General features: G+C 36.8%; 1 protein-coding gene across 1 annotated transcript in view; it reads right to left on the bottom strand.

Moving 5' to 3' along the window:
• Window positions 1-8,296: 8,296 nt before the first annotated feature.
• ITGB6 (integrin, beta 6) overlaps window positions 8,297-14,679 on the bottom strand; it is a 29,677-nt gene continuing 23,294 nt past the window's right edge. The window contains exons 13-15 of the mRNA XM_010019340.1: window positions 11,091-11,210; window positions 9,553-9,719; window positions 8,297-8,398 (exon numbers count right to left, since the gene is read on the bottom strand). Of these exons, the coding sequence (XP_010017642.1) occupies window positions 8,297-8,398; window positions 9,553-9,719; window positions 11,091-11,210 (389 nt within the window). The remainder of the gene's footprint in view (window positions 8,399-9,552; window positions 9,720-11,090; window positions 11,211-14,679) is intronic.

The following is a 14,679-nucleotide window of genomic DNA, read 5'->3' as shown; positions in this document are numbered from 1 at the left end:
GAGACCGGTCGGCCGGAGTTGGAAACGCCGCTCATGCAGCTCGGGTCTTTTGCCCAGATCAGGATTGTGGATTCAAGCGCACAAAAAGCTCTGTATTAATCTTACTTTCCATCCGAAAACACTTCATCGTGCCTAAATTGCAGGTACTTTTATCCTAAAAAGGAACTAGAAAATACCCAGAGACAGTGGAAGTGCACAGTCCATGTTTGCAGGTTTGCTGCTCTGTCCCTGAGCATCCCCACTTCTAAACACCCCACTCAGAGACTTGAGTTTTTAGCTAGGTCAGCTTGTCAACTCGAAGTCATCTTACATTTTGGAATGGGGAAAAATTACTGCCTTCTTCCATTTTGTTAGTCTCTTCAATAGAATATTTGAAGGTGCTGCCCCACTTGGGTTGAGCTTCAGTCTTATGGAAGCTATGAATAGCAGGGGGAAACTTGAAAGCAGAAAGGTAGAGCAGTTTTACTGGAATAAGGACAGTTTGGTTTTAATCTGCATAAGCATGTTTCTGCATTGTTCTTTGTAGCAGGCAAGTATACAATTGTATTCATAAATGTATAAAAATGTACAGTATTGGAGCATATTTGAACTGAGCCTCTGTTCCCCCGTGTCCACCTCAATCATAATAAAGGGATGAAAACAGAAACCTCTGGCCTTGGGTTTCTCGCTGGTAGTTTGGTAGAAGAAGGAACTGAGAAGCAAGTGAAGCCAAACAGTTGGAAAGAAGCAGATAACTGGAAGGGTTTCTCCAAACAGTTTAACAGATGATAAAAATGTCTGGCAAGAGAACAAACAGCAGGAAACACTGCTGAACAAGCTGTTCTAGCAGTGACCTGACTTTGCAAGACAGAAGGGTTGCAAGTCTACAGGAACTGCAGTGTTCCTCTCAGGAAAGCTGCAGCTTTCGGTGAATTTCAGATTCTGAGAGAGAAACTTGTTAATGAGCCATTTATGAAAATATGGCCGCTTGGAACTGTCTACAGCTCTTCAGGAGTATTTGGCCACTGCTTTTGAGTCATGAGCTCCAGTAAAAGAGCTCCGTTGCTCCAGAACCCCCTCCTGGGTCACACTGAGAAATCACACTGTGTTTGTGATGCCACGTTTAAAAGTAGAGGTGCCAGTGGCCAAAACTGGGGCTGCTCCGAGGGAATGGGTTTTTCTGCTTAATTCAGTAACATCAAACTAAGCACGTTCTAATTACAGATTCCTAATAATGAACATCTCAACAATGTTTCTGTAACTATTTTACTAATGCAAATTAACACTTATTAATTCTGAGCAGTTTTCCTTTTTTTTTTTTCTTTAATATTCAGATCAACCTCTTTGACTAAAGAGTTTTTACTGTCTTGAATCTGTTCTAGTCTTTCTAAACCGATAAATCCTTCTAGCTGCAGTTATGCTGGCCTGGGTATTTATAGCTAAGCTATCCCTACTTAATTACCATAATGAGACATCTTTGCTGGCATAGTGGTTTGTAAAACCAACATGGTTGGCAACATTTTCTGAAGTAAACTTGGTGACATAGTTTGTATTAGCTTGTACATTACATTGTTTAACTTTCCAATTGTATTTATTTGTTTTACCTGTCTTCCTTCAAAGCATTTGCTGTGGTGATTTGGCTCCTTTATTTAATTTTCTGTCTGGAACCCACTTTTTGTAGATATTTTTCTCTTCATTTCTCTGTCAATGATCTGCTCTCTTTCTCTTTGTATATACTTGGACCCATATATATATATATATATATATGTGCACTTGTCTGAGCTGATCTGTCTTTGCTATTTAGGTACTCCGCATAGACATTCAACACCTTCCCCTGTCTTTGCTTAGACATTAACTCAGCTTTACGAGACCTATATGCAGATATGAATCCAGTGCGTGTTCATAGCCTTCATCCAGAAATACAAGCCCTTGTCAAATTCACACTAATTCCATATTCTCTAAAAGCCATTGCTTTTCCAAGGCACACACAGATCCAGTGTGTCCTATGCTCAGCATCTCCTCACGCAGTAATTTGTGTTCATAATCTAAAGTCTGAGAGCAGGTCTCTTCCCACCCCCATCCCCCAACCAGAATGGGAATACCAAACCAGAGAATAGATAGGAAGAAAAAGCAGGACCAAAACTGCTTGCTTTAGCTGTGTCCCGCAAGCATCAGTTCCATCTTTTTCAGAGGCACCATCCTAGATCTGTTAAGCGCTGAAAAACAGTGTTTCTCCAGCATCTTGGGTCAGCTGCCAGGTTTGCAGTGTTCTTCCTTTTCACTTAAATGTGGGGTGGACATTGATTGTGGTTCACTGAAACAGGAACGTATCAGTGAGCTGGTATAAATTCGAATGGGCAGAAGTGGGGCTTGAACATAGCCTTAAGCTCTGTCACTTACTAGAAGACCAAGAACCACAATTTAGGAAGGACAGACAACCTATTAACAACATACCATCAATCTAGTTGGGAAAAACAAAACAAAAAATCAACGAACTTGGCTGGATGCAAGACTCAGAACAAGGATATATGTGTACGTGGTGCTGACATGACTTTACAAGTTGGGAGTAGGTGTGCCTTTGCACCTTGTGCACTCCTTCTCAGAAGAGCTGATCTTTTTTTCCAGCTGTGTGTTTACATTTAGAAACCCTGCAGGTAATGGAAACATTTACTGTGCTCATTAGAGAATACGCACACAGAGAAACCCAAAGCAATTTTACTTTGCTCTTTCCTTTAACAATTTCTTCTCAGGTGAAATAGTTTTTGCATTAGATATATTTTATTGAATACAAAGTAAGGTATAGAAGTTTATTTTTTTGTTATCTTTTTGTTTTGTGGTAAATCAGATATACAGTCAATCTTATATCTGAGGAGTTAAGAGCTGGGATTTAAGAAAGTTTGTAAGCCAGAGCTCTCATTGCCTTCACATGGTGGTAGAATGTGTCTTCATTTCTTAATTAATTACATTTTTATACAGTACCCACACTCATACGTATGGGTAGGCACCAGGGAACCACTTCTTAAAATTTCTGCTCTCTTCTCTGAATTTTATGTTGGTAAGACAATAGGAAAAGCAAAAATATTTTCTAACCAGTGGGAATGACTTGCCACCAATGCTATTAAACCATTCAGGCCAGGTATCTTGGCCTTTGATAGGGAGAAATGCAGTAAAATTCCAAGGTTTTGTGGTTTTGTTTTCTTTTCTTCTTTTTTAATCTGTCCTTCTTCAAATCTACCATAAACTAAAATAGAAGCAACTGGGAGTTTATTACACAGTAATTATACTATAATTATAGGTCTGATTTTTCAAGTCAGCTGAGAATTTTAGAGAAAGCAAGTTTTAACCTCTCGCCTAAGAGGATCAACAGAAGCTACAATTTGCCCTTGAACTAGAGTTATTAACTTTGTAGCCTGAAGTTGGTGGTACACACTTTTCCAAACACAGGTAACATTCAACTGCTAAACAGTAAATAGAAATTTCCTGTTTCTTCATACATAAAGACCTTGGTTTTATTTACACTCCTACCTATTCTAAATGTGGAAACAGTAATGAAAAAAATCACTGTTGAGAGAAGTTCCCTGCGGAGAAATGGGTTTTTAAAAAAATACATCATGCCTTGAGAACTCATTCATCTGAATACAGAAACGTCTAGAAACTGTTTTAAATTGTCCATTTTGATTAAAAATAAAACTGAACTGTAGCGTAAATAGCATAAGGAAGGGAGAGCTTGCAATGAAAATCAGATTTCGGTTCTCTCTCGCTTTTGCATGATGACTGGTAGAAGAGAGAGACTGAAACAAAGTTTCAAGAAACAAAGTTGTCATCTACCAAAATCTTTGAAAAGCCAAAGCCTTTATATTCATCTACAATACCTGTCATTATTGTGGTTTTGTAGCTATCTGTCAATAGTAGCTGATATGTATGTCAGTGAAAACACAGAAGTTTCTAAGCATGACCCATTCCTGAAACCAAACAAAATCCACTAAAAAAGTACAGACTTTTGATGGCAGAATACATTCTAAATTACATACCGTGACTGTACATTATGCAATTGTATCAGTTTCAGTTTTCACAATCCACTGTGAAATGCAAGAGAACGTGATTTTACTGTTTGCTTGGAGAATAAAATGAACTTTAAGTACAGTTCTGTCAGGACTGCAGAGGAATGTTCTCTTCCTCAGAGGAAATTAGCAGACATCAAAATACATGACTTTTCATTAGAGGAAAAAAAGAATTGAAGAGATTAAAGAGAAAATATGCACTTTGACATGTAGTTCCAAAAATATATTACTGCTGTTAAACTTGAGGAGTGGATGGATCTTTAGCTTTAAGTAAGTTACGCAATTTAGTGATTGCACTGTAAAAGAATGCCATATGTAATCAATCAGAGTTCCAGAAATAGGTTGCTTATAGCATTCATCCATTAACTCAGTTCCTTGAAAAGTAAAAAGATCATAAACAAAAGAAAATCCAGACGTGAAATCTCATGTGCTGTCTTAAAAAAGCAGAGTGAGGAGTTATAAAACAAACTCTAAGGTATGCCAAAGCATGATAAATTTGCTAAGATTCATCAAATCATGTGAAAACAATGATAAAGACACATGCCAAAATGAAAAATGAAGAAAGAACAATAAAATATTTAAAAATGCATTTGACTTTACAATCTTTATTCAAGGTTAAATAGCTCCTTTTTTACAGAAACAAGTTGGAGCATTTACCTGTTTCTTTCAAATAGACTATGATAAAGTTATCTCTTTATTTACTTTAGATTTTGTGTGATAGGTTTTATGGGGCAATAACTCATTTGCCCATTGCAAAACAAACTTGAACTCCTGTATAAAGGCAGACAAGACATGGAGAGTATTGCACTTGACATCTGAGTCTTGTGGCTCAGGCTCCTTACCCACTAATTATACTACAAAACAAATTTAAATGCAATCTGGACACATACAATACAGGTTAACATGCAACTTTTATAAATCAAATGAAAAATTATCCATTTAACATGTATTATGGAAATTACCATTCTACGGGGTGTAAAAGATACACAGATACCATGAAATTGCTAATAATTATTATTTTATTCAGTTTATCTCTTCAGTGAATAAAAGTATTACTATTAAAACATGTTTTGGCCACTCTCAAGGTCCAGCCTCAGGTCAAAACAATATTCATGAAAACAGTAGACCCACTCATCACACACAAACCCACTCATCATTTGGTGGAGGAAAAAAAAAGAAAAAGGTGAACTTTGGTACAAATGTCACAAGATAAAAATAATACAGGTAATAAAAAAAAAGATGAACAACACTCTTGTTTTTAGGGTGAATGCCAAGTATAGTCTGAAAGTTCTTGAAATCTGGGGTTTAGTAAAAACTTATCATCTATCTAAATTATTGCCGTGAAAAGGATGGTTCATGTGAATGAGCCTCGTTCTTTGATATCCCTCAATCATAGAGACCTTCCTCACCAAGCCCTTATCTCATCTGATGGATTTTTTTGAAGGTGCACAGACTATTTATAGCACAGTCAGTCACAGCAGGGAAATCACAACACATACTGCCTGATTTCTGTACATCTTTGATATTTTTGAGAAGGATTGCTATGAGGAGTAATTGAATTGTAAACAATGTCTACATACCAAATTGGAACTTTGCTCATGATTGATTAGAAGATGTAAGTGATGGGAAGAGAGTGGGTAGCTTTGTGAAATGAAATCTCCTGTAGGAACAGGGAATGTAGACCAGCAAGTGTTTGATATGAAATGTGGGCACCACTTTGTTATTAACATTCGAATACTGAAATGCATTTCAATATTGAAATGAGTGACCTACAGAAGAATGACTTTCAACCCTAATATTGAGAAGCAGAATCAGCCTTCTCAGAAACAGAACTTAAAAGGTATTTAAAAAGAGTATATAGCTTTTTATTACTTTAAAAGTAATAAAAATATATTCATTTCTTTCAGAGAAGGTTTGTTATTTGGTAACTTATACTTTAAAAATAAAAGAGTAACAGATAATTTACATGAACTAAATCCAGATTTCCCTAGTCCCTTAGGCAGTCCTGACGCAGTTGGAATCCAAGACAAAATCCAGGGGCCACCTTTGACTCCTGTCAGTTTATCCATGTGCCAGGAAAACAGGATTTGGTCCCACATGTAACTTGCACTGACATCTGTGGGAATTTAGTGGTTGCAAGGGCCGCAGATGAAAGCCTTTGTCTGTGCACAGTTTCCACTATGAGATATGCAGAAATACTGAAGAGTACAGATGTGAACCTGTAATTAATCTGTTCCAGTTTAATGACAGCCATCATTTCCTTCACACTGCAATAATTTTGTATTTAATATGTGGTTATAGTGTCACCTTCTTTCCAAAGGCATCTGATACCGTTCATTTATCTTTGCACAGAAATATATACTATAGGTTCTAATCCACTAATAGACAGTATTAACCAGTTTGTTTAAACAAAACAATCTTTGTAAACCAAAACTAATAGTTTCACTGAAACTAGATCCTCATCTGTAGCCATTGACTCAGTAGGCTTTGGATCAGGCCCTAAAACAGGCATGGGTCAGAGCTAGCTAATATATCAGTCTCACATCCGGGAACTGTAGAGGATATAGAGACTGAAGTTGCACAGATTTTGTAAATATTTATTACAAAATGGACATCAAATTTTTTAGTTCAAATATATGATTTACTATAGGGAATGTACATAAGTTTTTCTGTGACTGTGTCGATGTACCTTTGATGTCTAAGTCTTCTTTTGTAAGTACATTTATATATACATTTTGACCATCTGTTCCAGAGTACTAAAAATGCAGAGGAAAAGTGGTATTAAAAAGTAAAGTACATATAGTTAGCTTAAAATAACCCAATACTGTATTTTTTCATGCCAGCATGTTTGCTGATTTTGTTGGGCGCTTTTTTTTTCCCCTAGAGCTATGCATGATAACAGCATTACAGTTTAAGAATTTATGGCAAGTCAGTAGTAACTAGCTACAACTGAGATTTAAAAATCCTCATTATTGTCATGGAAATGAATATGAAGTGGAATTCATAGATATATTTGTTACTTAATTGGGGGGGGATGGGGGGGAAGTCCCAAAAGAGCTGAATACATTATTTCACACATGAATAAATGGTTTGAGTGCTGGGCGTTGAAAGAACCTCACAATTTTGGATATCTCAACAAAAGAGTACTGTTTTTGTGTGTGATACTGAGTCTTTGTTATCTTTTCCTGCATCTAAAGGGCTGCTGCAACAGTTCATGTAATGGTCCAGCATGCAAGGTTTAATTTGAGTGCCTAAACAGTAAATAAATGGTGAAAGAGTTCTGGTAATCCTCTGGTTTAAAGTGTCTCTGCCAGGGTCTCTAATTTACAATTGTTTCTCTTTTGCTCTGGATCCTCTCTACTAGAATTTAAAAGAAAGAGAGAAAGAGAAAATGAGAGAGGAACTGAGGGAGGGAAGGAGGAAAGAAAGGAGGGAGGAAGGCAGGAAAGAAGGCAGGAAGGAAGGCAGGCAGGCAGGCAGGAAGGAGTTAGTTGGAAAAAAAAAAAAGGGAAGAAAGTTAAAAAAAGAGAAAAGGCAGTTTATTCCTGCAACAGAAAACAACTCTGCAAATGAATAAGGCTTTAACTTTCCCCGAGACAACCGGAGGGACTGGCTTCTTAAAGAACAAACAGCAACAAGGACAAGGAAAGAGGGAAACATGACAAGAAAGAAGAATTAGAGAGGAGATGTTTCTGTGTACCTTAGATACACAGAAGATGGACAGTAACACTACTTGTTTCTGATGAGAGACTACTCGGTCACACAAGTGCTGTGAGAAACCTCTAACCTCAGTAGTTTAAGCTACATTCATGAAAAATTATCTTTTAAAATTTAATCCAGCCCACCGAATAGACTGGTAGAAATACATTCCCAAACAAAAATATGTGGGATTGGAGTTTAGTATACAGCTCATTGTGTATACCTAATTTCACAAAATAGGCTTACATATGATAATTTTAAATCCTCGATATTAATAAAAAATTAAAAACATTTGTGATAGTGTGTTTTTTTTGTTTTTTTGTTTTTTTTTTTTTAAGATTGGGGGCTTTAATATTAAAGCTGGTGGGGTTTTTTAAATATTTCTGCTAACTTTTGCCACTAATATGTTATCCATAGTTTTCCCAACACAAGATATATTTTCGCTAACAGAATGATTATACCACTGTGATGTGTAAACAAATATCACATAATCAGCTGAGAAGAAACAAGTGGGTTTAGATTTCCTGCGTAAAACTAAGTTTGTAGTGTCGGTGATGCTAACAGAAATCTGCAGCCATGGCCCCTTTTTGCTTTTCTTGATTCTTGTAAGTTACATTTTTAAAAGTGGTTGTTGAGCCTCTGTACAGTGGATTTGTTTCCTAAAAAAAAAAGCAAACACAAACAGAAGAAAAGGGAGTCATCCAATGTTTAACTCATTTTGCCATAGCTTCAGCTGCAAGCAGAAGTAGCTGCACGCCGCTTCCTTGAGCGTCCCTCTTCAGTAAAAGGATCATTTTGATCCATGTTTCCTGACCCAGTGCTACAATATAGGTTGTATGTGCACCAGATAGTATCAGTCTGCTTCCCAGTGTGCAGAAGAAGATGATTTGTATTCTACTTCATGAGAAACTCAGGCTAGAGATCTGCCTGGCCCAGCAATGTGTTCCCAACAGTGGACGATTCAGGCTGCCTGAGGAAAAGCTGACACATTTCACAAACCTCCTGGGTCAGAGGGACTGTCCTCCTATGGATTTGTCTGTAGACATTTTGAATCCATGCAAACTTTTATCATCCGGGATATCATTGGAAACACATGCCCTAAGCACGTATCGTGTAATAATGTCTTTTGACTTCACTGGAGCTTGGTATCTCACTTTGCTAGTATGAGAAAGTCAGCATATTGCCTGTCTTTCTGACACCCACCAAAAACGCTTACTCAATATGCTTTTTTCCAAAGAGCCTCAGAAGTCTTCAAGATTTTGCAAAGAGCAAAAAAGCCAAGGGCAGAAAGGAAAGAAGAAAAGGGAACATGTGGTATAAGCTTGCATTAAGCACCCGCAAGCTATAGATAGGAAATAAGGCCTGAATTTTTTTGTCCTTTTCCTGCATTTTGGACAGCCTACATTCATTGCTCCTCTGTGTAAGTGAGCTCACATCATTACAGAGGCCATCAATAATGTCTCTTTTATAAAATGGGCTCTGTTTCTGGGAAGAATCACTGTCGATCACATAGGCAGTGAATAACTTTGCTAAGATTACTCAAAGGTAAGGTACTAATTAAAAAAGAACTACTAAAAAATGTTATCTACATGCTTTGACATGTGGAAGGAATTAAACCAGGAGATAAAATTCTAGCTATATTCATACCTAAAAAAAATCGTTATTACACTTTATAGAATACTAAATGTAGTGAAAAGCTACCAGTAAAATCTATCAATTTAAAAGAGCAAAACCAAGACACATAATTTTAAAGGCTGTTGTGCACCATGCAACCAAATTGAAGAATCTCATATAAGATCAATTCATAACATACCGTTTGCCATTTAACTTTTGATTTTTCCACTTCAAACTTGGCCACCTCTTTTCGGTCCTGAACTGACACGAGTAGTTTCCATATGCAAAGCAGAACAATGCCAATGAGAAGGATAGCAAGGATGACACCCACCGTTATCATTGGAATATTTGGAAGCTGTGGGCAATCTGTGGAAACAAAACCGATTATGACTGTGGATATCCAATCAATAAATTCCAGGCAATTAAAAACAGCCAAGAGGCATGCTGGGCTTCTCATTTGCTGTACATGCCTTTTACTTCAAGTCTATGTTATTTTTCTCCTGCTAGCTGCTAAATGGTTTGTGAGACCGACTGAAAAATACTGCATTAAAATGTTAAAAAAATTAATTGCTAACTTCTTCCACTGGTAGTTTACTGTGTCAGTTAACAGCTGCTGGATAGAGCTTTTCTGGAGGTCTTAGTTCACATTTGCATACACTGCAGCCACCACAGCACAGTAGTTTCAAGGCCCAGAAGCAGAACAGCAGATGACAGCACAGCTGGTTATTGTAGAGTCATGGGAGGGCCACTATGCAGGGTTTAATGAACTGGGTCTTCCTTAAGATATTTATTTCACTTTTTTTTTTTTCCAAATCTACATAAAATGCGTAGTAAATGTATTTAATAAAGAGAAAAATCTTACCCTTAAATTCTTGAGCCTTAGGAGTGTAGTTTACAAAGGGATGTGCTTCTTTAGTACTAGCTTTGTTACAACTATCTTTAGTTTTGTATAGGTTACTATCACAGCAGACAAAGGCTACAGAAAGAGTTAAAAAAAAAAGTGCCATTTGTGCTGACAGAACAAGGCTATGAATCTGCTTTCTCTAAAATAAAAAACATTTAACCCTGGGACACTGGGTGTGTCAAAACAAACAAACAAACAAACAAACAAATGTATTTTTATTGCCTGGAAACTCAAGTGTTTGGCAGATGAAAAGCAGTGTCTGTGTTCTTTCCTGTCCTACAGGATTAGAAGCTTTAATGAAAAACCAGTAGTGAAACAGCAGTAAATAAAGTAGTAATGTTAAATGAAAGGATATAAAGAGATATGTTGAATATTAGTTATGCAAAATATTCAAAACTTAATGATACTGCAACAACTTAATGATACTGCAACAATAAAGGTAATTATAAATGTATTTTAGAATTTCATCAGGTATACCCAATTAGATTCTCTTGGATATTTGTCCATCTTTGAAATATATGTCATTTCAAAGTGAATTGTAGTTTTCTCATATAATGCAAAAGACATTTGGTATCATTGTCTTTGAGTTACACAAGTATTAACTTAACTCTTGCAGCCCAGGGATCATTCTGACCATCTTTCATTGGAGGTCAAGTATTTATTTTACTACTGCATTAAATAAGTGCCTGAGGAGGTGATCTTCTGTCTGGGCAGAGGAGAGCTACAAACATGAAGAAATTCTGTGCTGCTCAAAAATGCTCAGCTTCTAGATAGCTCACCCTTCCTGCATTTTTAAATCAGATTATGTAGAAAAAGCAATATTCACTGCTTACCTTTCTGTTCTATGCTATGAATGACTGTCCTTCCCTGTTCATCCATAGCCAGTAGAAATGTGGTTATACATTCATTTTCCCCCTGCAAAGAGCAGGGAATGGATTTATCCTCTGAATAATCTGCAGAAGGAGGGAGTAAAAGTCATTCATCAGATCAAATCAAATGAAATTTAACATGTAATAACCAGAGAGACTGCTGGCATCACGTTTGTCACAGCCTCATCTATGGATGATAAAGAGTGAAGGATGAAAGCAGAAATACCCTCAGAATTTCTACTAAATTTAACAACCTTTCTTCTAAGCCAAGCTTTGTTTTGTTTCTAGTTTTTCACTTCTGATTGCAAAGAACTGATTCAGGTGTTGCCAATCTGCACTGACCACCTAGTGTACTATGAATTTCAATGAATTGGAAGTGCTTCCAAGATGCTTCACCACCAGCTGTCTAGGAAATGTAATAGTCCCCAGTTATAGGACAAAGTAAACAGTATCTTCTCTTTGGTTTACAGCTATTCCTACCATGTCTAGATTATGTTTCAGAAGCAGATATACATACAGCAATGGATGATGTTAAAAAGGGCTGCATTTATTTCTTCCACAAAAGCCCTCTCAAAGATTAGTGTGTCCAGGACTGTCACAATGGTAAATATAGATTAATAACAGAAACTGCAATGCTGGAATCTTTGTAACGTGATTCTAGGGGAAGCAGATAAAAAGTGATCTGAGATGACAGTCTGCCTCCATTTATTTGTCTCTCCATTTAATGCAGATCTGCACAAAAACTTAATCAATTCTTTTTCTTCCAGATGATTTCTAATGAGGAAGCCTTTTCTGCTGAGGAAAGTTCATTCACAGGAAACAGAGACACAGGAGGAAGCTGGCTCAAAGAGACAATATAATGCAAATGATTGAAAATTGAGACTATAGGTCCAGAGCCAGAAATACCATAATTTGGAGCATAACCATCACATAATATTTTTTATAGAGCAAAACATCTGACCTCACAATACCTTTCGGGCTGAAAACTTACTATATTTCCATATAACCTAGTATTTCAACAGCACTGGAAATTTAGGTATGCTTTTCAATACATTTTTAGAAAAACTTCTTATGTTTTATTTTTAGAGGTAAGAAAAAACAGTAAACTTCTCAAACATTTCTTGAAAAATAATTGTCACTTTCCATTATTTCTTACCCATTTAAAACTCTTACTAAAATTTCATAAGCAACTGTGCTAGAAATCTCAAGTCCTCAAACTTAGTAATGAAATGTAAAGTAGGAATCAGACAGGATATGAATTTTAAAGAAACCTATGGTACATAAAGAAAAAGGCACTCACTTTTTTTTCTGGGTTGGTGTTATTGTTTGGTTTTTGTTTTGGGTTTTTTTGGGTTTATTTTTTATATTGCTTATTATCATAAGGTTTGGTCTTACAGAAAACACTGCTAAACATCGTAGACAATACAAAAGTATAAATAGTAAGTATAAATAGTGGACTGCCCTAGAGTCTTTTTCTCTGCTTGTTATGAAAAGATGATCACGTCTCAGTAGATTTTAATGGAAAAATGCTCATGATTTGTGATACTCTTGTATTTAACCTATTGCCTGTCCTTAGTGTCAGAGCAATGTGTTATCTATCAAGGTGACAGACAGACAAGACTTGCTGATTTAACAAGATTTGGTTTTGTTAGAAGAGCCACAAACTGCAGACTGAGTGTGCTGAATTAATGGCACTCATTACCAGGTCACAATTCCAGTAATGCTGCCACAAGTTTTGCAATATTGGTTATTTCCCAACTCTTTTAGGAAGCAGATCCAAAGAATATTAGCTTGCTTAAAAAAAAAAAAAAAAAAAAAAAAAAAAAAAAATCAAACAAAAAAGGGTAGTTGTTATCCTGAAGGCAGAGACAGGCGTATTCCAGATATCATCCAGAAGGCAGTAACTGCAAATAGATGAGTTATATTTAAATTGTAACTTTTAACTTAAGACCAAGGGGAGCAGAAATCTGATCGTGTGCAAGGATGAAGAAATGAAAGCAAAGATGCCAGTTCAAGCTATTCAGAATGCTGCTTACGCTTAGTATTTTCATTTCTCTGATGTTATTTTTAGGATGAGGGATCACTAAGAGAGACTATTGCACACACAATTTTCAGTTCATCAGCACAAAAATTTGCCTAGGTAGGTAAACTACTGTAATTTACACCTGTGTAAATTTCTGCATTCTGCAGTGAATCATCATACTTCTCCTACTTCTGCCTGCAGCTTAATTCCATTAATTTCAATGGTATTTGAAACCACTGGAAGAATAATTAGGGAAGAGTGGTAAGCTGGAGCTTCAAGGTGCACAAGACTATTTCTTAACAGATACTTGGATAAAAGATTTATCAACAACAAAAAATTGACTGTAAATTCAAATGTCATTATGCCCTTTCTTGTTTGTCTTTTGCTCAACAAAATGCTCTTTTTGAACAGCTTCATGTCACTTTGTACCGGAACAACAGAGCAGTGCTGACACAGGGGTTCAGGTTTCAACATCCAGGTTATTGCTGCACTGGGAATTTGTGTGGTGTCAATCCTCTGGGGTAGGAAATCTCCGTTTCCCTGAGGAAAGTGTAAGAGTCCCTATTGGGCTTGTGACAGGAGCAGCCTGGTGCCCTGTGGCTGGGATGGTGGCAAGAGCCACTTAGGAATGGCAGATTCTCCTGGGTAGCAAGTAGAGCAACAGTGGCTTCTCTTACACCCATCTGGCAGAGGAGGATTAGCCCTATTTATATTCAAATCTTAAAATTGGATGAAAATAAAGACTCAAAAGTGATGCCTGCTGATAAGCCCAGTATATGTGAAGCCATCAGCACCTTCAGAGCTGCTGTGCAATTCTGTGTCCTGCTGGATCCGCAGGCAGGCTCAGAGGCTAAAACAGGCATTCCCAGGAAACAGGAAAATGTAATGCCTATGCTTTTTTTATTCATCCACATTTCCAGTCACTGAGTTGCGACATACACATGCAAAAGAGAAAGTAAATCTTTAAAGCGCTAATATTTTATTTAACCTAGAGCTATTTCTAGTTTTCAAAAAGCCTTGAAGCATTACAGAAACTGAAATATAAACCAGAAAGAATCAGTTTGCTACTGTATGAAGTTGCTCAATAATCTGTCTGAAATGTTATGTGGTGGTCTAGTTATACCACTTTCAAAATTCTTTTTTGTTTAGGCAATACAGTTTTGATTTCAGGATAATTGTTTTACTATTATTTTGAAAATTATTTATTTCCTTTCGGGCCTTCTCAATGAGGCAACCTTTCTGCCAAACCCGTCAAGCTATTACACAAGCATTTAAGATGAATTAGAGTTTGCAACAGCTTCTTTTTTTGTTTGTTTGGGGTTTTTTTGAGGGGTTAGAATGGGAACAGTTACCTAGCCTTCACTACAGCAGTTCCTGTGACTGCTGCAAGTAAATTTTAAACCTGAAGTAGTAACTGACAGTCCCAATCAGCAAAGCACAGGACATGAAATAAAGGAAATAAGCAGGAACAGGAGATGATGTTGTCATGCTCATATTCCTGTGACCTCTGTGTATGTGAACAGAGCCGCG

The sequence above is a fragment of the Nestor notabilis genome, unplaced genomic scaffold (genome assembly GCF_000696875.1).
Source record: "Nestor notabilis isolate BGI_N333 unplaced genomic scaffold, ASM69687v1 scaffold2208, whole genome shotgun sequence".
NCBI lineage: Eukaryota > Metazoa > Chordata > Aves > Psittaciformes > Psittacidae > Nestor > Nestor notabilis.
Note: the sequence above shows the minus strand (reverse complement) of the source record. Positions and strands in the feature narration are given on the sequence as shown.